The sequence below is a fragment of the Takifugu flavidus genome, chromosome 13 (assembly GCF_003711565.1).
Source record: "Takifugu flavidus isolate HTHZ2018 chromosome 13, ASM371156v2, whole genome shotgun sequence".
In the NCBI taxonomy this organism is placed as follows: Eukaryota; Metazoa; Chordata; class Actinopteri; order Tetraodontiformes; family Tetraodontidae; genus Takifugu; species Takifugu flavidus.
In genome coordinates this window covers 13,700,951-13,723,092 of record NC_079532.1, presented here as the reverse complement: position 1 = coordinate 13,723,092, position 22,142 = coordinate 13,700,951, and the positions used below count along the sequence as shown (strand labels likewise).

The window sequence follows — 22,142 nt, the reverse complement described above, 5'->3', positions numbered from 1 at the left end:
CTTTGTTCAACCATAAGGTGAAATGACCCGTGTCAGGTTTAATAGTTCTTGTAATTATGGTTTTGTTCCTTGTTTGGGCTTTGCTTTACTTGTCGCATGGCCCCGAGCTCTTTATTGTTTGGCTAAGGTTAAAAATATAACCAGTTCCCACAATAAAGCCTCCTTCTTCCACCTCGAACAGCAGAATGGCATCAGCACCTTGAGCACCGGACCAGGAGAAGTCCAGCTTACCTGAGATCAACACTGAATTTTGTAGCTAAAAACGGTTCAATGGAGTCACCAGTGGTCAGCGACGGTATTCACCTGGCTGCCTATAAACCCAGACATTCTCCGTCTTTACCAGAGGGGAATGGATCAGCAGGAGGATACTCAGACTCTGACTACTACCATCGTTATGGTGATGGCAGCAATTTAGCATCTAGTGGCTCGGATGCATTAACAGGCTACGAGACTCTGGATTCTCCACCAAATTATGACTTCTATGCAAACACAGAGGTGTGGGGTCGCCAAAGGCACTTTAGACCATCTCTGTTCCAGCTTTATGCACAACCGGAGGTTGGAATTCGTTCTTTAAACAGTTGTAGTTCTTTTAAAATGACTTCTTACATTTGTGATTTTGGGTTTTCTCTCATTAGGATGACACCAGACCTCCAATGTATGAGGAGACGACGGGCGAACAGGGGATAAGTGGAGACAGCTCCTGTGACGATGAGGAGGAACAGAAAGAACCGCCGCCTGAACCTACACGGTTTGGTTGGATACAAGGTGTCATGGTAGGAAGAGTTAGCATAGTCTTGACGACTAGACGTATGCGGGTTTTCACCCTGACCACAACAGGTTGCATCTTTAGCTTTGCTTTCTTGTTGCACAGCTCTCACTTCTGCCAACTTTCCAAATCACAAAAGTGTCACTTGTCTATTCCTTTAGGAACATAACTGAGATGCAGTCTTGTTTCTGTTCAGTTTTTTAAGTTAGCATGGATTTTAGCAGCTGCATTGTCACTACAAATCTGCCTTCATCTCTGCTTTCCCCCATTTTGGAACCTTCGCTATTGGCTTTTTTTAAACTGAATCCAAATGAGCTTTTGAACTTAGTTGTTTTATTTTGTTCGCAGATACGCTGCATGTTAAATATCTGGGGGGTGATCTTGTACCTAAGACTGCCTTGGATCACTGCTCAAGCTGGAATAGGTAGATCAAAACAAGCTCTCTATCTTACTCCAAGTTTTTTAAGTCTTTGCTTTATATCTGATTTATATCTGTTGCGTTCTCTCTAAACTGTCCTTCTTCCTCAGGAATGACCTGGGTGATCATCTTATTATCCTCTTGTATTACTGGAATCACTGGCCTTTCAACGTCAGCCATCGCTACCAACGGAAAGGTCAAAGGAGGTATATGGTAACAAACATACAAACAATAAACAGAAGATCATTTTATTTTAAACATGGTTCTTTTTATCAGGTGGGACCTACTTCCTGATCAGTCGTAGCCTCGGTCCTGAGTTGGGCGGATCAATCGGCCTCATCTTTGCATTCGCTAACGCAGTGGCTGTGGCCATGCACACTGTCGGCTTTGCTGAGACCGTCACAGACCTAATGCGTGTAAGTCAGATGTACATTTTTACGTCCAGATTCGTGAATCTGGACAGAAAAGTCGGTCCAATTACAAACCATTAAGGTCTGATTTCCCAGGAGAATGGAGTTTCTATGGTGGACCGAACCAACGACATCCGTATCATCGGCATCATCACTGTCACGTGTCTTCTTGGTATCTCCATGGCTGGAATGGCATGGGAGTCGAAGGTTAGCCTCATCCAAAAATATCTGCTCTGGCAACACAGCCTTCGTTTTGAGTGCAATGAACAGATATCAGATCACTTCTGTCACATCCACATCTTTCACCTTCATTCAGTCATTAAAAACAGAAATTAATTAATAATTTGGAGTCATCAAACTCCAAATTATGCCCCAAAAACATAATAACTAGTTAAATCATAAACCCTCCACATTAAGAATGATTGGCCCCACTGGGTTTGTGGTATGTGAATGATTTGGTTTTTCCAAATAATATTATGTTTGTTTTAATTGAACAACCTTGGACATTAAAAAATAAAACACATTGCTTACTATAAAGGTAAACTGTAATCACATATAGATTATTTACCTATTTCAAAAATAAGCCTCGTTTTGCAATATTTTGCATTTTTTTGTTCCGATACTACCGGCTGCCACTTTATCTCGTGTAACTTATGTAAATGCACAGAATTCCTTTTACAGGCCCAGGTTCTGTTCTTTCTGGTGATCATAGTGTCGTTTGCAAGTTACATCGTCGGAACCGCAATTCCGGCTACGCCACAGAAACAAGCCAAGGGGTTCTTTAGCTACAAAGGTAAATCAGCTAGTGATCGAGTGCGGAACATAAGCAATGACATCCAGGAGAGAATTTTAATTGCCTCCTTTGCCTTCAACAGCTGATATTTTTGCGACTAATTTTGTCCCCAACTGGCGAGGAGAACAGGGCAGCTTCTTTGGCATGTTCTCCATCTTCTTTCCTTCTGCGACGGGAATCCTGGCTGGAGCAAACATCTCAGGAGATCTGAAAGTATGCTCGTTTAAATTACCTTGTGGTTGACTGTGATTTAAAATGGGAAGGAGTTCATTCAAGAGAAACAAACTATCTCTCTATAAACCTTTCATTTCCTTCCCAGAATCCAGCAGTAGCTATTCCAAGAGGAACATTACTGGCAATATTCTTCACCACCGTGTCGTATATCATCATCTCGGCCACTATTGGTAAACATTGCAAAGTGAATTTGTACATACAGACGGCTTTGAGGTGATGCTCCAGCAATGTAGGATAAAGTGTTTGTCTCTTCCCAGGTGCCTGTGTGGTGCGTGATGCTTCCGGCCTCTTAAATGACTCTCTGTCAGTGACCGCATCACCGGAGAGCTGCACCGGTTTCGCCTGTCACTACGGATGGGACTTTAGCGAGTGTACCAACAACAAGTCGTGCACCTACGGCATCAGTAATTACTATCAGGTCAGGAAAAGATTCAGGGAAATCTCTTTTCACCAGTTTTGGCTCAAGTAGAAAGTGAAAACAGTGAAATTTTAGCTCTACCTGAAGAATCTGATTTCCTGAACCAGATGGATTCATTGGTGGAAAAATGGACTTGAGTTTATGCGAGATGTTTATGTTCTCAGTCAATGGGCATGGTGTCGGCCTTTGCCCCTCTCATCACTGCTGGTATATTCGGAGCTACGCTGTCCTCGGCTCTGGCCTGTCTGGTGTCTGCTCCCAAAGTATTCCAGGTACCAATACACAGAACCCATTACTACACCCTCTGTGTGCCTCTGACCAACCATTCATTTTCATGAAAAGGAAAAAAGTAAGTGTTCACACCCTCTTAGAATGGTAGGGTCCACCAGCCCTCTTCTCAGCCGGTTGCCTGAACAGTTGAGGGGGGAAGAGTCTTGGTCACGGAAGGTAACACGGAACCCAAAGATCAGTCTGGCTGAACTGCAGAGATGGAGTCCTTGTTGATGCAAACCTCCTTCAGACAGGAATGATGGAGACGCTTAGAAACAATAAATGAAGCAGGTTTTCCCCTATCATCCAGATCTGTGTCTTACTACAGCTCTGTCTTTGAGCGCTTCAGGAAGTTCTTTTGAGCTCAGGGATCTCATTTTTGCTCTGCTTCGCATCAGGAGCTGTAACCCTTACTTATTCAGGGGTGTGTTCCTTAAAAATCAGGTCCAGTCCATGTAATTCAACACAGCTGGACCCGGAGACCCATTTCAAAGACATACACACACACACACACTGTTTTTACCAGTTAATTGGTCATATGCCTGCATTTTTAAAATCACTAATGACATTCCTGTCCTAATCATACATTTTGTAATATCTAAGACTGATTTATTTAACAAGATGAACTCGCAGCTGATGTGATTAATTCAGTCCAAATTGACCAAATAGTACTAATTCATGTGGGGACAACTGCTGCATCTTAAGACAAAGAGACAAAATCCCTTATACCACATTGGCACTACATAAACAAATAGTTGAAAGTCTGGATTTACTTGCAGTTTGCTCGCATGCAGGAATGTAAATCAATGTGTTTGCTTCAGCAGACTTCTCATTTTTCAGTTCGACTCAGTGATGGGGACTTTGTTGGGCTCCAACTGTCCTCATTGAGCTATAGGCTGTCACCAGCTGCTGACGCCAACTCCTTGGCTTCCTTTAAAGCTTCTCTGATTAACTGCTGTCACCAAGCAAACGCCCTAAGGGGTTGCTGATATGTGGTTCACCTGTCTTGTCTCTTTGTTTCTCCGCCAGTGTTTGTGTAAGGACAAGCTCTACCCTTTCATTGGCTTCTTTGGCAAAGGTTACGGGAGAAACAATGAACCCATCAGAAGCTATATACTGGCTTATTTCATCGCTGCCTGCTTCATCCTCATAGGTGAAGCTCAGCATTTACCTTCTGGATGTTGAATTTGAATTTCCTTGTATTTTAAAACTATTGAGGAGTTGCGTGATTACATCCTATATTTATTATAATGCTCTGGCTCTGCTCTCTCTACCCAATAGCCGAGCTGAACACCATTGCTCCGATCATCTCCAACTTCTTCCTGTGTTCGTATTCTTTAATCAATTTCAGTTGCTTTCATGCCTCGATTACTAACTCACCAGGTAAGAGGGCCAACATCAATGAAATTTGAGTGTTTTTAGTGTGTGTAAGCAGGCGCTGATGTGTGTGTCACCAGGTTGGCGTCCGTCTTTTAAGCTATATAACAAATGGTTGTCATTGCTGGGAGCCGTGTGTTGTGTGGTTATTATGTTCCTGCTGACCTGGTGGGCAGCGCTCATTGCCTTTGGTGTCGTCCTCATCCTTTTGAGCTACACGCTGTACAAAAAGCCTGGTAAAATGAGAGCATAGAGTTAGAAAATACCATTACCATCACGGTATGCTCCATTCTTTTCACATTTCTCTTTCATTTTATATTAAGATGTAAACTGGGGATCCTCCGTACAAGCAGGTTCTTATAATATTGCGCTGAACCAATGCGTCGCCCTCAACCACGTGGAGGACCATGTCAAGAACTACAGGTCAGTAACGCTCATCACATGTCCTCTTTTTTTAACATCTTCACACTCTCAGTGTGTCAGTTATCGCTGTATACATGTGAATTTATTAACAAACCACACACTGACAAAGAAAAGTTTTTCCTCAAGAGAGAATTAAATGTACCGGTAATGGAGTAATGCTTATGCCTGTTGAGATACACTTAGTAGGATGGAATCTTGCATCACATTTGATGAGGATTTGCAGTCTTGTAATTTAGGTCAATCCTGCTAACTCACACTGCGAAATCACTCCAAAAGTGTTGATGCGTATGTGTGAATTTCTCACATTTCAGGCCTCAGTGTTTGGTGCTGACTGGCGCTCCTGGCAGCCGTCCAGCTCTGGTGGATCTGGCTGCCTGTTTCACAAAGTATCTCAGTCTCATGATGTGCGGCAATGTGATCACTGTGAGCTCAACTTGGCACACACAGACGCATATTTTCTACGGATGGCTACAAATTCAAGTTGACTTTAACTAATTAAAACATTCATTTCTAAACATGTTTTATGTTTCATGGCTTCGACTGTCACTTGTTTGGCAGGAGGAACCCTCTCCATCAGCAGTAGAAAAGGCAAGTGGCAAAACTCATGTTACCTGGTTAAACCAGCGGAAGGTGAAGTCATTCTACAGAGGTGTGGTGGCGCCAGAGCTACGATCTGGAGTAAACGTGCTGCTGCAGGTCAGAATCCAATGTTGAACATGTCTTTTATTTTGGAAAAATAACTTATTTTGAAAGGTATGGATCAGACGCATGCAGCCACCTAGGCCTTAGCCATGTAGCCAATTAGATTGATGAGCGAAAATATGACCTGGGTTATTTAAAATGTGACTTTTTGTTCATTGAGGATAATAAAGGACATGAACCCTAATAGTGGGTTGCGAACCAATGAACCAATCAATTGTGGGTCCCACAGTGAGAGCAGCTGAGAACAATAATCAAAGGTCTAGTATTGTCCAGTTTTGGAATCACAAAGATACTGCTTCTCCCACGAGTATGATATTAGTCCTTTTCTTTTTCCCGTAGCATTCTGCAGTAAACCTATAAATAGTGAAGAATGACTATTAAGTTTTTACCCTCGAAAAGTAGAGAAATCTAAATCTTTTTTTTTTTTAAGTGACCTCCTTAAGATTTAAATTTACATGCAGGTTTAATTAATATTTTACATACTTTAGATACATTAGTTTATTCCCCTTCTCTTGCAAATGATCAGTCTGTTTTTTTACTTTTCGTCTGTTATTTTAGTCATTTATAGCGTATATTTTTTAATCTCCTTTTAAAAGGGTTAGATTATTTCTTAGAACAAGATTGTTACTGGCAAATCTTTACCCCCTATCCAAGTTACTCATCCCCTTATACTGTATTTTATAAACTATCTCTCAGTTGTGGGCAGCATGGTTTGTAACCCGAATGAAAAGATTGTTTAACCATGAACCCTCAACCCTACAAGCAGACTGAAATCTGTTAGCACAACTATTTCCTTCACTTGATATCCTGAATAAGAACAGCGCACAGACCTGTTGGCATTATAATACAGGAGCCAAACATGAAAGGAAGTGTGGGAAAGTGGGCTGCAAACACCCAACTGTTGCAAAAGACATCATTTAGCCAAAATTCTTAACATTCATGAGTGTATTTTTCATTTTAACTTGAGTAGTGAGGTGTGATTAGACCTATCTGTACTGACTGACATGTGATGATGTCAATGAAAGGCTCATGAAATTTATAGAAATGGTGTTTGATATTTTTTAACTGTAGCAATTTCTAAAGGGCATTTTGAGAGATTAATTCTGATCACAAGGATGTAACACAGCCTCACAAACTTAAATATCAAGCACCACATTTCAAACGCTGTTATTATTAACAAGAACAGCTGAACTTTTAATGACATCCCAATTAAAGAGAATAGATGTGAAAATTTTATGTTATTTGATCACGTCCCACAATTCAGATTGCGCAATATTGGGGAAATAACGAGGCTAACTGGCTTTTTAAAATTTATTTATTTATTTTTTGCCTTTTTTCAGGGTGCGGGATTGGGTCGCTTGAAGCCAAATGTGTTGCTGATGGGCTTTAAGTCAGACTGGCGCAGTGACTCACCTTGTGCTGCACACAGCTACATCGGAATCCTGCAGTGAGTACGAGGCAGGCAAGGAAAATCCACTTGATGAACATCATTCCCTGTTAAGGTTAACTTCCTGTGTTTCAGAGATGCATTTGATCTGCAGTATGGAGTATGCATACTGAGGACAAAGGAGGGCCTGGACGTCTCTCGTCCATCTCAGTCACACAGTGAGAGCTTTCTCTTGGATTTCAGTGCACCTGTCAGCTTCTTTTCAGATAATGAGGACAGTCGCTGAAGAGCTTGTTTGCAATAAATGCCAAAAATCTCTTTTGACTACAGTAAACGAGGCTTTTGACGGAGGACCAGAGGGTACAAACATTGTTTCTACCCGTTCTACCACAAGCGCAACTTGTAAGTTTATAAAATCTCAAATGATGAGCTATTAGGCTATGGGTGGGGGAGCAAGATGTATAATGTTACATACCTTTTCAATACATCTGAACTAAAATATATATGTATATTTGTATTTTAGCTACGGTCTTGGCTCCTCAGCCAATTACTGTTTTCCAGAAAAAACAAGGAAAGAAGACTATTGATGTGTACTGGCTTTCTGATGATGGAGGTCTGATCATTTTAAAATCTTTAGCTTCTCCAATAAGGCATTGAAATCTGACTTTAAATTTGCAGTTTCATCCCATCCTGTGCCATAATGCAGATGTGTTTGTCTTGGAAAGATGTTTACCTTAAACTCAGTTTAATTATATGCTTTATTTTTTATTAGGTTTGACGCTACTGCTGCCCTACCTGCTCACTCGCAGGAAGCGCTGGGCCAGGTGTAAGGTCCGAGTGTTTGTAGGAGGAGAGGTTGAAAAGAAGGAAACCCGAAAAGAGGAGTGAGATTGTGGAATATGTATTGTCAGGTGCCATTGCTGTACATATGACCCAAATATGAGGAGCTGTGTTTTTTTACTCTCAGGGTTGTGGCACTGATAAAGAAGTTCCGTCTTGGTTTCCATGATGTTGAAGTGCTTCCTGATGTCTATCAGAGCCCCCAGCCTGTAAAGTGAGGCACTTGTTGAGTAAATGCCAGAGTTGCAAAAGAAAATCATCATGAAATAAATGGCGATGTAATAATTATTGTTTTCATCACTTTTAGCTTACACTTCCATTTGTGTGATTTTCTTGTAAAAATGACTCACTTCTTTGCATTGATTACTTAATTTTTCTTTAAATGATTGAATTTCCATGGCAAATTTATTCATCTTTCATGTCAGACCATGTATGATAAACCGGTTGTCGACTGGAAATCTTCTTCTCAGTTGTTTTAAATTCTGATCATCACTTTGATTCAGCAGTGTCCTCTGCATGTCTCTGTGTTGTCTAGCATCCAGAGGTTTGAGAATATGCTCAGTGACTTTAGAATAGTCACAAATCCAAAACAGGACACTGAGGCAGAACTGCCAAGACAGCAGGAGGAGCCGTGGATGATCAATGACCAGGATTTAGAGAAGAACAAGAGCAAGGTTTGATATTATTGATATGAGATATTTAGCTGTCCTCTGTGAATGACCTTATAAATCCTCTCTGTGGCTTTCAGTCTCTGCGTCAGATTCGCCTCAATGAAGTTCTCCATGATTATTCCAGAGATGCTGCACTGATTATCATGTGAGTAGAGGACTCCTTGAGTCTTCACTTCGATATGTAGCGGGTTGACATTTTAAACCCTCTTTGCTTTCTCTATGACAGAACCATGCCAGTGGGAAGGAGAGGAGTGTGTCCTAGCACTCTCTACCTGGCCTGGCTGGACTTCCTCTCACATGATCTGAGGCCTCCGGTTCTCCTGGTCAGAGGAAACCAAGAAAATGTTCTCACCTTTTATTGCCAATGACAGTTATCACTGAAAATGATTCATGATGAAGTTCCTGAAAGTTATACTTGATTAGCAAACCTTAAGTGCCATGTTTAGTTCCTGTATAATTTTAATCTTCTTTGGTTTAACTTTGTAGATATGTAGGACTTAATTAATTCAGGATGCTTTTAATACAATTATCCAACATAAAATGCTCGTTTCTATATGTATTTCTGTTGCTCTTGTTATTTTTGTTAACTGAAAACATTCATTTTCTTTGTAGTTTGCTTTAATAAATGTATAGGGACTTCATTTATGTGAAACTAATTTTATAGATCATATAATTTTAGTTTTTGTGCTTGGGTAACCAAATGCAAATGATGTGTTTCGGATGTTTTTGGGCTGCTTTCATAGTTCTCAGAGTAATCTCTCTGAGTGTGTCCACTGTCTTTACAGAGAACAGAACATCAATACAGCAAAAACAGTAGTAAACAACATTTCACATTTTCTGGAAAGGTCCTGGAACAGAAGGACTTTAAGCTGAAAAAATCTGATGTATCTCATGGTGTTGAAATTATATATATATATACGTGTGTGTGTGTGTGTATATAAATATAGATATATAGATATATATACGTGTGTGTGTATATATATATGTACTTTATGTACTTTCACATTTCTATTTCATTGACTTCACGGTGCACTTGTGAAGTGAAGCCTGTCTGCGCATGCGCATGCGGGTTTTTTTCTCCGACATCCACGTCAGACCAGGAGCAGACGGCAACCAATCACGAACGGCCACAGTGTGTTTGGAAACAACATTCCTCCCTGCTAGAGTTGCTTCTGACATTCAGAAGAAAGACAACTGGAGATCAACCGGACTTCGTCGCCTCTGTTATTTTCGTCTGTCTGTTCAGAACTTCCCGAGACGGGAATCGCTCTTATCATAGCTGTCGCGAGTAACCAGCGCGAGGCAGACTACCGAAAGAGAAAATGGATAGCGACAATTCTCAACAAACGACCATTCGTATAATTATAAAAACGCCCAACCAGGCCTACAAGGACCAAACCATCGACGGTGTCCATCTGAACTGGACTGTGAAAGAGCTAAAAATGCATTTATCAGCGGTGTACCCAAGCAGACCGGTGAGTATTCAGGCTGATTAACAGGTTAGCCGGATGCTGTTAGCAGAAAATAGCGCGAGGCCGAGTTCTGGAATGTAGCTCGCGCTTCCTGAACAGCTGTCAGGCGCGTGCACATTTCATTATTATTGCGTAATGCAGCTGATGGCGTTAAAATGTCTTAATTCCGGTTTTCTTCGGCTGGAGAACAGAGCTTTATTATAATCGCACTTCATCGTAGATGGGAATGAAATGGGACTTGTCAAGTGTTTACATAGACACCTGCCCTTTAATGGTAATACGCTATTATTTATTGATTTACCTTTAGGAGAGCTGTCCATGTAATCACATATGCTGGCAGGTTCATTACAGGTCTATTTCTCCATTCTGTGTTATATTTTGACCTCTTGATGAGACCTTGTTATTCACACATTTTAATTTATTTTTACCCCCTTTAGCCTGTGAGTGGCCAGAGATTGATCTATGCTGGTAAACTGCTGCTTGACCATCTGCCATTGGAAGATCTATTCAAGCAGGTATGGAAGAATTGTTGTATTGACCCCGATTTGGTTACAGACAGGCACCAGAATTAATGGAGTTTTAGTCCATAGAAAGGTTGCAATCATCAGCCTCAGATGTGTGATGTGCACCATCGTGAATATTCCGAGGGTGAAAAGAGCAGTGTGGAAATCACATTTAAAGTAACTGCTGAAATAGGAGAACCGGCGATATATATAATTTCTTTACAACGTGTGCCACTAGGATTAGTTGTTTTTAATCAGGACGTTATATGTTGTGTGTCAGATTGACATCACCCCTTCGCTGCATCTGGTGTGTGCACTGGGGAATCGGCACCAAGAGCTAGGAGCAAGATCCAAGGTAAGAAATGGGAATGTTTAATCAGATCTCTTATAAAACATAAGCGGTATGTCTATTATTCCATAGGAAATTGTGACTTAAACTCATTTGAAACAAGTTTTTTTCATTTCAAATTTGTAGTTGCCTTTAATTTGCAGCTGATTTTGCTCCTCTTTTTAGTAATTCACTGCAGAATTATCATTTTCAACCTCCTTCTTAATGTTAAATGTGTTTTTGTTTTTATTTTCATACTTGTAAGACTCCCATATTGTTTATAGAGCTCACAATTGACCACATGCATACAAAGATTTAATTAAATGATTCAACCTGTGGAATTCCACAACATATTAACATTAGACCTGCTATTTAGAGAATGGCAGCTCTTCTCTCAGTAACATTACGCCACCAAGCATGACAGTTTCACTTCAGTCTTCTCTAAACTTGTCTTTGCAGACCAAAGTGACAGAACAGGTACAGCCCAGCAGCAGCTCCTCTGGGACTCCAGAACTGAGACAGAGGAGGCAGACTTCTCCCTCTTTGCCTCCTGCTTCAGCTCCAACACATACTCCTGGAAACCCTCCATCACCTGCAATGTAAGCCGCAGTGCAAGACCTATGCAGTCATTTCCCCACCGTGACCCAGCAGCAAAATCTTTTTATCAAGTTTCATCAACTGCAAATGTAATCAATATCTCTGCCATGAATCCATGTAGTTATTAGTGCTGCTGAAGTGAGCTTTTCAAAATGTAGATGTAGTCAATTCCCCAGCTGCCAAACAGGAAGTTAAGACGAGCACATCATAGTGTTATTGAAACAGCCTACCCATAATAAGATCTAAAGGAATATAGGTTGTTTTCTGGTTACAACCAGAAAAGGAGGTAGGTTTAGGCCTTTTACACAGTGGACCATTTCATGGAATCTGTTTGAATTTGCTTGTTGGCCATAAGTATATTTGACTTGTGATGACAGGTCATCGTGTCTTCTGCTTCGTAGTTGGAGATTATCTCCTGGTTCATTTCTTATGACCTGTCCACAAGTTGGCTAGTAGTGAAGTGGCGACCTGCCACTCTGGCTCAGCTAAAGTTGATGTGCGAGCGCTATATATCTATATATATGGATGGATGGATAGATAGATAGATAGATATGATAATAATGTGATAATCCTGAATACAACCAGAATAACAATCTTCCTATTTTTTCATTAATGTTTTATTTTTAGTTGTCCATATTTTTAGTTTATTTTTAGTTGTACAAAAATCTATTTTATGTGACGTTGTGACTCTAGTAGTGGTGGTTTAACCTGCTCTAGACCTTGGCTGAGATCGAGTCACATGTTTTTCTGCAGGCCTGGAGCCCAGCAGATGACCCAACCTGCCTTTCCCTCGTACTCGCTGTACAGCCCTCAGCAGCTCCTGTGGCTCCAACATATCTATGCTCAACAGTATTACATGCAGTAGTAAGTGCTCATTCCTTTATACACAGGATCTCATTGGGGTTTTCCGTGGCGATTAGTGCTTTAATCTATTTCATCCCTGACTAGTATGACATTTGCGGGGGGTTTTTTCCCACAGCCATGCAGCCCTGGCAGCAGCCCGCTCAGACTCATCTACACCAGCATCAACCGTAGGCCAGTATCCACCAGTTCCTGCCCACCACTTACCCGTTCCGGCTCCCTTGGGCAATCAGAACCCCATCAATGACCTTCCGGTAAATCCAAACCCAGTGCAGGAGGGCGCTTTTCTCAACCCTGCCGAGGCCAACAACAACCTGCGGCTGAACGCGCAAGGCGGAGCGGTAATGGAAGACGAAGAGGACGTGGAGCACGATTGGTTGGACTGGTTGTACTCAGCTGCGAGGGTTGGAGTTCTACTCATGATTGTGTACTTCAATTCCAACCTGAGTCGCTTTCTGCTGGTGATGGGCACCCTCTTCCTCATGTATCTGTGAGTTTATGCTCTTTCTCTACTTATTTGGCACAAATCCCAACACTAACCCTAGCAAAGGCTGGCATTAGCCTCCTCTGGGTTTATTATAAAGTCAGCCATAAGTCAGGACGTGCACAGTTCTGAACAAGTGAACGAGAGCCACGCCAGGAGTCAATAAATAAAACCAGTCAGTGAGTTTGTGAGTGGATAAAGGCTGGAAACACAAGGACACAAGGAGTGTTGGTGCCACATCAGCACTGTTGTTATCGCCAGCCGAGGCCACGCCGTTTCTTTACTCATCATGTTCTGGTCTCACGGCGTGTTTGCTGTTGTGTAACTCACACCTCACATGTGCTACATCCCTTGATCGTACGCGGCTGTCAGTGTGGGCAGGGTGAAGATTAGCATCAGCAGCAGGTGCAGAGTAAATATTTAACAACACAAGTGTCACTTTGCAACTTTTAGCCCTGCCTTCTTCTTCTTCAGCAAATTTGTCTCTTCTGCTCCTCTTGGATCATTCCTTCTGAGCAAAATAAGCACCGGCCTATTAGCAATAGCATGAGTTCATTCTGGATTAGTTTAATGACAGCTGCTGTGCCCAAAATATGCAACAAAACATGTATTTCTAAAAACGTCCATCAGAATTCTGTCCTTTTTCTAACGACAGGCTGATCGTGTCCACTAAACACAATAATATGTAAACATATGGGATAAACAAAACTGTAGATCCCTTCTACTATGAGACAAGTTGACCAAATCTGTCAATCTCTGAAGATTTTCATCCATCAAAAACCACTAACATCGCCTAATTTCTAGATGTTTGCACATTGTTGAAACTATGTTGGTTTCTTTTTATGATTGTCATTAAACGCTTTGTTCTGCTTTCTTCCTCTCCAACAGCCACACTGCTGGTTGGTTTCCCTTCAGAAGGCAAGTGCGTGTCCAAGAGCCTAATCACCAGCAGCCCCCTGAGGTCCAGCCAAACCAGCAGAATGAGAACCAAAACCCAAATCAAGTGAGGACTTTTTTTGGATGGATTTCCCCCCCTTATTCACTTCCTTTTTACAGTACAGTGTCATCAGAGACCATGTTTTTACTCATCTGTCTTTTCAGGCTGGTGAACCCGCCGAAGGACGACCTGCTGCTCCACCGGAGGCCTCAGAAGGATTAACCGCAGCCGTTCTAGTGCCTCCTCACAGGGTGTCCCTCATGTGGACGGCCTGGGTGTTCTTCAAATCGTTCTTTTCCTCTCTCATACCCGAGGGTCCTCAGGGCATGGCCAACTAATTTTACCAACAAGGACAGACGGGAAAAGCGGACTTATTGAACTTTTACACAACGAACCATGAAGATGTGGGAAGGGAAAGAAAGACGTCTGGAGCCATCATTTCAAGCTCTCTAAAGCAACTCTTTTGGGTTTTCGAAACTGAAGTGAACTGCAAAAACACGCATGAAGGACAACGGTGTCTAATATCGGTGTATCTCTGTCTTCCGTCATTCCAGCCCAGCTTTGATATAAAAGTCCTACAGAAGACGTGAGAGGAAATGACTCGTTTTCCATTTAAATTCTGAAAATTGTCAATATTCCGTCTCTTATTTGCCCAAACTGTTGCAAAGCAACAGAGGGTGATAATCATGAATGAATGGAAAAAGCTCCATTTTTATTCAGCCAAATCAACAAAAACATGCTGTCATCCAAATTATAGTAAAAAGTAAACATTTGTAAATATACTATATGTACACAAAGCACTTTACAACATGCGTTTTATGCAATCTTATTTGAATACATAAAGGACATGGGTTAATATATATCTCATTTTAAATGGCTCACTGTTGTTAAACCAATTATTGTTTAGAGAAAGATTAACTTGGGACCTCTGAAGCGCTGTTTATACCCACAAATTATCTTATTTCTTTATTTTCTCGTCAAACATCTGGACTTTAATCAGGATTTAACAGGAGATGCAGTTTGTAAGTTAAAAGGTGGGACAGGGAAGTTGGAACCTGCATGGCCTTTGGAAACGCAGTCTGTTACTTTCTGTTTCAGTGCTGCATCTACTGCATGTTTTATGGTGCAATCGTGGGAATTTAATATTGTCTCCAAAAGCTGAACTCTACTACTTGGTCAAGCTACATTTTCAGTGTTTGAATAGAGTTTCTGGCAGGTTTCTCTCTCCGTAGTTTGATTTCTTCTGAAGTCTTTGGGTTTCGTGCAAGTTGCTTGTGAAATAACATTTGTCATGAAACAGCAATAATGGCTGCAATAAAAGTAATTCTTCTTCCTAATGATGTTTTATTTTGATAAATGAGACAGAGACACATTCATCACAGTTTATAGAGGAATCGCCCTTTTAATTACCAAGAGTAAGAGACATAAATTAAGCTACGATGATGCTACAATGTCATTCAAGCATGTTTCTACTGTAGCCTGAACAGCAAAAACCAACTTTAATGTTCTGCAGCATCATTATTCATAATCTATAACCTCTCAACCTTTTGGCAGGAAAGAAACAAACTCTTTTATTGTAGCATGTATGTATGAATATATTCAGGTATGCAAAAGAGAGGACTTTTCCTGTTAGAAGACCTTTTATTACCCGTTTTGCCTGATGTGCATTTTAACTTAAAAGACAATAGACAATCACCATGGCAATTTATGAATAGGGCATAAAGTTCCCAATAATATTATTTTCCCAGTTTTTTTGTGACGTTTCCGTCCACTAGATGGAGCCATGCGCAGGCTTCTGGTGGCCACCTTATCCATGTTGTTTACATTGTGATGTGGCCCCTGCTGGGACCCCCCTGAAGCCTCTGGCTGATCCTCCATTAGGTCCTCCATTAGTTGTCACATGCTGGGAGGTTCGGAGAAGATCGTAGTGTCACCAGAGCATCACGGAAAGAAGGAAGCAACAATCCGCTGTTTGATTTTTCCATATTTTCAGAGGGCGTCTTTGTCTGGAATCTAAGATTGGTGGATTTTTGACTCAAAAATGTTCAAGTCGACAACCTCTAGCGACCCCGTAAGGCTTCAATGACATCTTTATGGGGTATGTATCACTGAGAAAATCAAAGTGCCTCAGCCTCATGCTCTGCCATGACATTCCATCGATTATCAATGAATCAAATCCCACCAAAATCCATTTAAACTGTGCTTCTTCGTGAAGGGTGGATCTCTGTCTCTGAAAGACTGAACAAAGACGAGATTACTGAGAGGTTCATCAATCTGAAGACACCCTGTCAATGCTGGCGAAACGTCTCAGTCGCGTAAGGTAAAAAGGGAGAAGAGAGGATCATTTTGAACTTTGACCTATCCTGGAAAAACCACGGTTCAGGAGAATCCGGGGAGACACGTTGAAACACAAACAGTCCACAAGGTTAGTAACCTGGTGGGAGCTCAAACATCCACACACACTATGCCTTGTGAAGTGTTGCGACTGCCTCTGCACTGCCTGCTGCTCCTGTCTGTGATCGGGCTGTCCCAGGCCTGCCTGGAGGACCCCGCTTCCGCCTACAGATTCACAGGCGCTGTGTGTCGTCTCACCTATCCAGCAGCTGTTGTGTGTAAGTGGGAATATCTTAGTACCTTAGGTGTGTGTTCATTTTCCCTCCCGTCACTGTCACGTCTGTGTCCAAACTGTAGTAAATGAGAAGACCACGAAAGTGATCGAAGCCGCTTTCCAACATGCCCGATACCCCAATCTGAAAGGAGAAAAATCCCTGTCTTTTGTGGGGACAATTAGATATGGCCTGGAGAAGTGAGTGGATGCACACATGTACACATAAAAGTGGATGTAGTAAGTTTTCAGAGCACAGCGCTCCACAATAATGTCGTCCTTTGCCCAGTTTGGAGGTTCACAACCTGTCCATTGGTGCCAGTGAATTTGAGCTGCATCCCAATGAAGGAATCAGCATGGAAATAAGCAACGTGTCCGCGGTTTTCCGAGGGACCATTCAGTACGGATACGGGAGTTGGCTGTGAGTCCAAGTTGTGTGTGTGTGTGTGTGTGTGTGTGTGTGTGTGTGTGTGTGGTGTGTGTGTGTGTGTGTGTGTGTGTGTGTGTGTGTGTGTGTGTGTGCAACAAATCAAAGGTGGTTCAGGAAATGAAAATACAGCTGTTGTCTTTTGGTCTCATTCAGCGTCAGCGTTGCAAATTCTATTGATTTTGAAATTCAGTCTCAGATTGACCTTGGCATCAACCCAAAACTTCGTAAGTACCCGTCTTGGATGTTCACATACGTGCAAGTAAATGCTGTTGCTATTGTGTGTCTTCAAATGCAGCTTTTTCCCCTCCTGAACTGGATTTCTTACAACTATTATTATTTTTGTTTATGTAGTTTTTGATGGTCTTTAAAGTCCTTCAATGTCGTTCCCCACCTTCCTCTGCTGGCGAAGTCTTCCTCTCACATCCTGTTCAGTGACCCACCAGGATATTATCACAGTCAAGCAGCGATTAGATCCAACATATTTTCCACATGTGTGCTTTTGCTTCACGCATGATGATTCTGTCATGCACGTGTCTTTTAACTTTTTTGTTGTTTTTTTTAACTCTCACAATCACCCCGGCTGGTTAAATCCGGCTGTTATCTTTCTGCTTTCTTTAAGACTGCAAAGAAGGGAAGGTAGCTGCCGACACGTCGGACTGTTATCTGAGGTTTGACAAGCTGCTGCTTCATCTGCAGGGGGACAAAGAGTAAGTGAGTTCTGGATCAGCTGTTAGGAGACACAGGAGGTAGACAGCAGCAGCAGCAGCAGAGCACATCTGCGCCGCGATACTATTATCTGATCCGTTTGTGTTTCCTTCTGCCGGCCAGACCAAACTGGCTCAAAAAGCTCTTCACTGATTTTATCAGCTTCACTGTCAAAATGGCAATAAAGGGACAGGTGAGACAAAACACTGCTCATTCATCACTAGTTAGCAGAAAAAGATTCACGCCTCCGCGATACCTTTCACCCAATTTTGTTTCTAAATGCAGATTTGCAAGGAGATAAACAAGGTTGCAAATATATTGGCCGACTTTATTCAAGACACAGCAGGTGTGTGTGTCAAAGTCGTGAATTAAAGGTTTGCCGAGGCCTCCTACTGGCTAAGCATTGCGTTGTGTTTGCAGAGCATTTCCTGTCTGATGGGGACATCAGCATGGATATCGGTGTCACTGCTGCCCCCATCATCACTGCTAACTACATAGAATCCTATCACAAGGTATGTGATGTTCTGGTACAGCGCCTTTCCAGCCATCTTTGCCCACTCCTTTCATATCCCAAGCCATGCAGTCACACTCTCATTATCATTTCCGCTCCAATAGTTGTGACCTACTTATAAAAGCTCCCGTGCTTATCGGGAATAAATTACACGCATTTAGGAGCAAGGACATGTCAACATGGAGGTTGCAAAGGACTGTGCCCACTCAGGACAAAGGGCCTGTATATTAAATATTTGTCATTGAAGAAGCTCCCAGAAATCCTGTCATCAAGCGCCGTAAAGCCAGTTTTGCTCCCTCCCACAATGGCTTTTTATAATCACTTATGATTGTGAGGATTTTTAATGGAATCGGGCCGGACACAACAAAATAAATACTCGACTCTTCATTCCCACACTGAACTGATACACTGTTGTTGATGCATGTTTTCTATATATAACTCTAATAATCAGAACTGTTAAATTTGGGTTCAGTTGGGTTGTGAGTATTAACTGTAAAGGAAAACCCACAGGAAAACAACAATCACCCCTGGAAAATACAAAATGTCACCGTTTGGTAAATTCCATGAACCACTTTAAGCTCTACTGCACAGCAGTCGTGGTTCTAGTCAAACATTCTGGATAAAGATGACAAAGATGACACTACCATCTACTTTTAGTCACACAAACAAATGATCACATAATAGGTCACAACCATCATAACCGGTAAGAATGGCTTTTAATACATCAAAATAGGTTATATGCAAATAGACTGCAGGGGTTGTTCAGTGGTTGTACGCCTAGATTGTTATTTTTTCTTATTTTATTATCTGCCAGGGCCTGACCAAATACAACAACGGTTCTGCTGTCATCAATGACTCTGTTTTCCACCCCAAGCAGCTGACTGAAAACAGGATGCTGTACTTTTGGTTGTCAGGTCAGTCATTCTTGAATTGTGGACATTGTGTAATATTATTACTACTTTGGCCTCCATGTCGTCTTTGTTTCATCTGCGTGCCAACTACCATCTGTCATTGGCAAGAAAGGAAGTGTTCTAGAGCGGTAACTCGTGGAAGGGGTGCGGCTTGGAGCCCTCCCCTGAAATATCATTGAAATCATTAAAATACCAATTTGGAGTTTTGGTATTGCCCAAAAAAGGCACTGAACTAAGAAAAAAAGCATGAAGAAGAAATTCCAGCTCATCTATTGTCCAGGACTGACACCAGGAATTCCTCCCCTTCAGCCAGCTTGTTCGAAACCCCCCCAAAAACGGGGGCAACATCAGGTCCTCCGGCTCGCTCCCCGTCCCATGATGGATGATCCATTTGCATTAAGGGTGTAGGCAAACTGTCCCAAAGTTTAACCCTCCCACTATAGACTTAATGAATAGTACAGATCTAATGTTATGATTAATATGATTTTACATGGGTGCGTGTTACAAACAATTATTAATCAATATCCAGACCAGGTTTTTAACCCACTGATCGCCGCCGCCCACCAAGACGGCCGCTTCCAAGCCAACTTCTCAGGAACTGAGCTCACGGTAAGGACAGAAAATCACGTTTACTCAAAAAACTCCAGACAAAGCTTAAAAGACACAAAATATACAATACGACCTGCTGTCGGGGATCATAAAGCCTAAATTGCTGCTCTGACATCAATTGTTGAACCTCATATTTTGATTTCAGGAGCTTTTCAAGACTGAATTATCCAGCGATATGCCTGGATTTATTAGGGAGGTAACATGGAAGCGTTCTTCTTCTTTAAAGTTCCAACATCAGCGTGCCAGACAGGTTTTAATGTTGGTCTGTTTGTGCTTAGTGTTTGCTGGACGTGGCTTCTCCTGAGCTGAGTGTGTGGAGTTCATCTGTTCCTTTCCTCAACACCTCCACCCGGGGTACAAGCGTCTGGTCGAAGGCTGCTGGGACGCTCCAGTGTGGGAATCAGGGCAAACCAACCCTCTACTTTGAAATGGTAAATAAGCAGCTAAACTATAGATGCCAGGAGGAATTTATAAAAATAAAGCCAACAGTGTTGGAGACTAACGCAACTGTCATTATTTTAATCATTTCCAGCATTTATTTGTAAATGTTTCTTTTTGTTTGTGACATCTAGAATGTGGTTGTGGATGTCACGGCCTCCTATGCTGACAAGAAACTCTCCCTGCATGGGAAATCCTCAGAGTAAGCCTTCCCGCTCTCTGACCCTGATCTCAACCAAACCCGCTGTCACGCTTCCAGCTGTGGTGTTATTGATTATTATCAACCATGCAACCTTTTGGCCATTGCACACCAATCTGTGTATCCAGTTATTTCCAGTTTCAGTTGCCAAGTATTTGTCATGTCCTAATGTCGTTCACCTCTCCTTTCCCATCAGGATATATGGGCTACAGGCTGAACTGCCCCTACAAGAGAAACCGGTAATATTTTTTATTCTTTTGGGTTGATTTTCTTTCTAGCTATGCAATTTATAGTAGAGTGGACGTCATGATGCCTAATGCTCTCATGCACACTGCTGCAACACTCTCGTGCGTGCATGATTGAATGTTGCACTTTACATACAAGCAGTCTGAATTATTAAATCAAATGACCCCCCAGACCCTTTCTATAGGAACCTCCAATACTTGTGAGGATTAAATCAAGAAAAGCAAGATTGTAAACATGCTTTTATCACTACAGCAAACTACATTGACATTGTTTTAGATTGCAGTTCATCTGTGTGTTGATCTTTGTACAGTTTATCTCTGCTGACCTGGACTTTCTGGTTATATTTACAACTGCTTTTGCATTAAATGGCTGCTAATGTTAATGTTGAGATTTAAAAAATGATCACAAATTCTTTTCAGTTGCTGGATGAGGTGCAGCTTGAGTTTTTAAGAGAAACTGTGAAGAAAATAGGCGTTCCAAAGGTCCTGTCCGGTAAGTGGCAATGGCGTGAAAGTGACTTCCAGATAAACATTCACTTAAATCTGTCAGGTCAGTTTTCCTCTGATTAGATTTAAATGCAGGACACAAGGCTTATGGGGACGCCGTGAACTTTAAAAAATGTCTTTAAATGCAGCAGACGGGGGGGAGGAGAGCTGTTCCGAGGGAGTGGGATTCCCCGGGGTGCAGGTTCGGACCATATGATGGTCCTGATTTCAGCATGAAACAGATGCAGCCTGTAGCTGCAGCCTACCGGCAAATGACCCTTGACCTTACAGAGTCAATGCACCCAATGCGTCAATGAGTGTCTTTAGGCTGAAATCTGGAGGATTTCACAGACCACACCAGCACACGATGATCGCAAATGATAATCATCCCACAAAAAAACTGTATTTTCTGTCATCCAAAATAACTCAATGTCTTAGAAGAAGTGACATAAGAAGACTGAACAAGATCAGAATGGGCATTCGCTTGTGATTGCATTAAGCTCAGCTGAATTCTACTTTTAAAAAGAGGTGACCCCAAACTAGCACCCTACAATACAATTGTTGTCTGTTCCAGTTCTTGAAATTGCGCTAACCAGGCTGTTGGACAAACAAGGAGTTTACTTATTTGACATATTCAACCCGGAAGTGCTTCCTCAGGATGTAAGTATTTGTTTATATCGTAGCAACTTGTCTTAGTCTTCGTCTTAAGTGGGATTCATTCTGTCCACGTCTGTTCTGCAGGGCTTTGTGGTGATAGAGATGGATTTTGGGTTCCCTCATCACCTTCTAGTTGAGTTCCTTAAGAAGACACTGCAGTAACTTGCCAGGACCAAAGAGATCCACTGTTTAAGTTCACTGTTTAATAGGAAACATTCCTCAGAGTTTTTATTGTGATCATCCCCAACAGTTTGGCGGATTGTAGAAAAAGGCCTTGAAATTTTATTAAAATAGTGTATAAAGGAAAAATTCAATGCCAAGTTCACCGGCATCTGCCATCAGACGCCATCGAGACGCCCGGAGAAATACCAACCCCTGGTCAACGGTCAAACTGGAACAAATTGATAGAATAAAAAAGCAAATGCTTCCATTCCTTTAAACTGCTCTGTGTTTTG

General features: G+C 41.8%; 3 protein-coding genes across 3 annotated transcripts; all 3 read left to right on the top strand.

The window, feature by feature from the left end:
- Positions 1-160: 160 nt before the first annotated feature.
- On the top strand, positions 161-9,350 carry slc12a3 (solute carrier family 12 member 3). Its single transcript, XM_057052234.1, has 26 exons — positions 161-555; positions 636-773; positions 1,115-1,190; positions 1,295-1,390; positions 1,461-1,600; positions 1,691-1,801; positions 2,276-2,387; positions 2,470-2,600; positions 2,707-2,791; positions 2,879-3,039; positions 3,204-3,311; positions 4,339-4,462; positions 4,591-4,692; positions 4,767-4,922; positions 5,010-5,109; positions 5,421-5,532; positions 5,668-5,805; positions 7,152-7,258; positions 7,334-7,416; positions 7,529-7,600; positions 7,722-7,811; positions 7,971-8,082; positions 8,166-8,252; positions 8,574-8,712; positions 8,787-8,854; positions 8,936-9,350. The coding sequence occupies exons 1-26, from the start codon at positions 271-273 to the stop codon at positions 9,075-9,077; spliced, it is 3,075 nt and encodes a 1,024-aa protein (XP_056908214.1). The 5' UTR covers positions 161-270; the 3' UTR covers positions 9,078-9,350.
- Positions 9,351-9,803: 453 nt separating this feature from the next.
- On the top strand, positions 9,804-15,228 carry herpud1 (homocysteine-inducible, endoplasmic reticulum stress-inducible, ubiquitin-like domain member 1). Its single transcript, XM_057052235.1, has 8 exons — positions 9,804-10,184; positions 10,619-10,696; positions 10,965-11,039; positions 11,472-11,611; positions 12,363-12,473; positions 12,589-12,960; positions 13,843-13,957; positions 14,056-15,228. The coding sequence occupies exons 1-8, from the start codon at positions 10,032-10,034 to the stop codon at positions 14,227-14,229; spliced, it is 1,218 nt and encodes a 405-aa protein (XP_056908215.1). The 5' UTR covers positions 9,804-10,031; the 3' UTR covers positions 14,230-15,228.
- Positions 15,229-15,771: 543 nt separating this feature from the next.
- Positions 15,772-22,117, top strand: cetp (cholesteryl ester transfer protein, plasma). Its single transcript, XM_057052933.1, has 18 exons — positions 15,772-15,989; positions 16,107-16,503; positions 16,583-16,697; positions 16,786-16,917; positions 17,080-17,150; positions 17,546-17,633; positions 17,755-17,824; positions 17,917-17,977; positions 18,052-18,143; positions 18,957-19,056; positions 19,583-19,662; positions 19,808-19,858; positions 19,941-20,093; positions 20,235-20,302; positions 20,496-20,538; positions 20,965-21,037; positions 21,605-21,690; positions 21,772-22,117. Exons 2-18 carry the CDS (start codon positions 16,356-16,358, stop codon positions 21,847-21,849), a joined length of 1,509 nt encoding a protein of 502 aa, XP_056908913.1. The 5' UTR covers positions 15,772-15,989; positions 16,107-16,355; the 3' UTR covers positions 21,850-22,117.
- Positions 22,118-22,142: the final 25 nt, after the last annotated feature.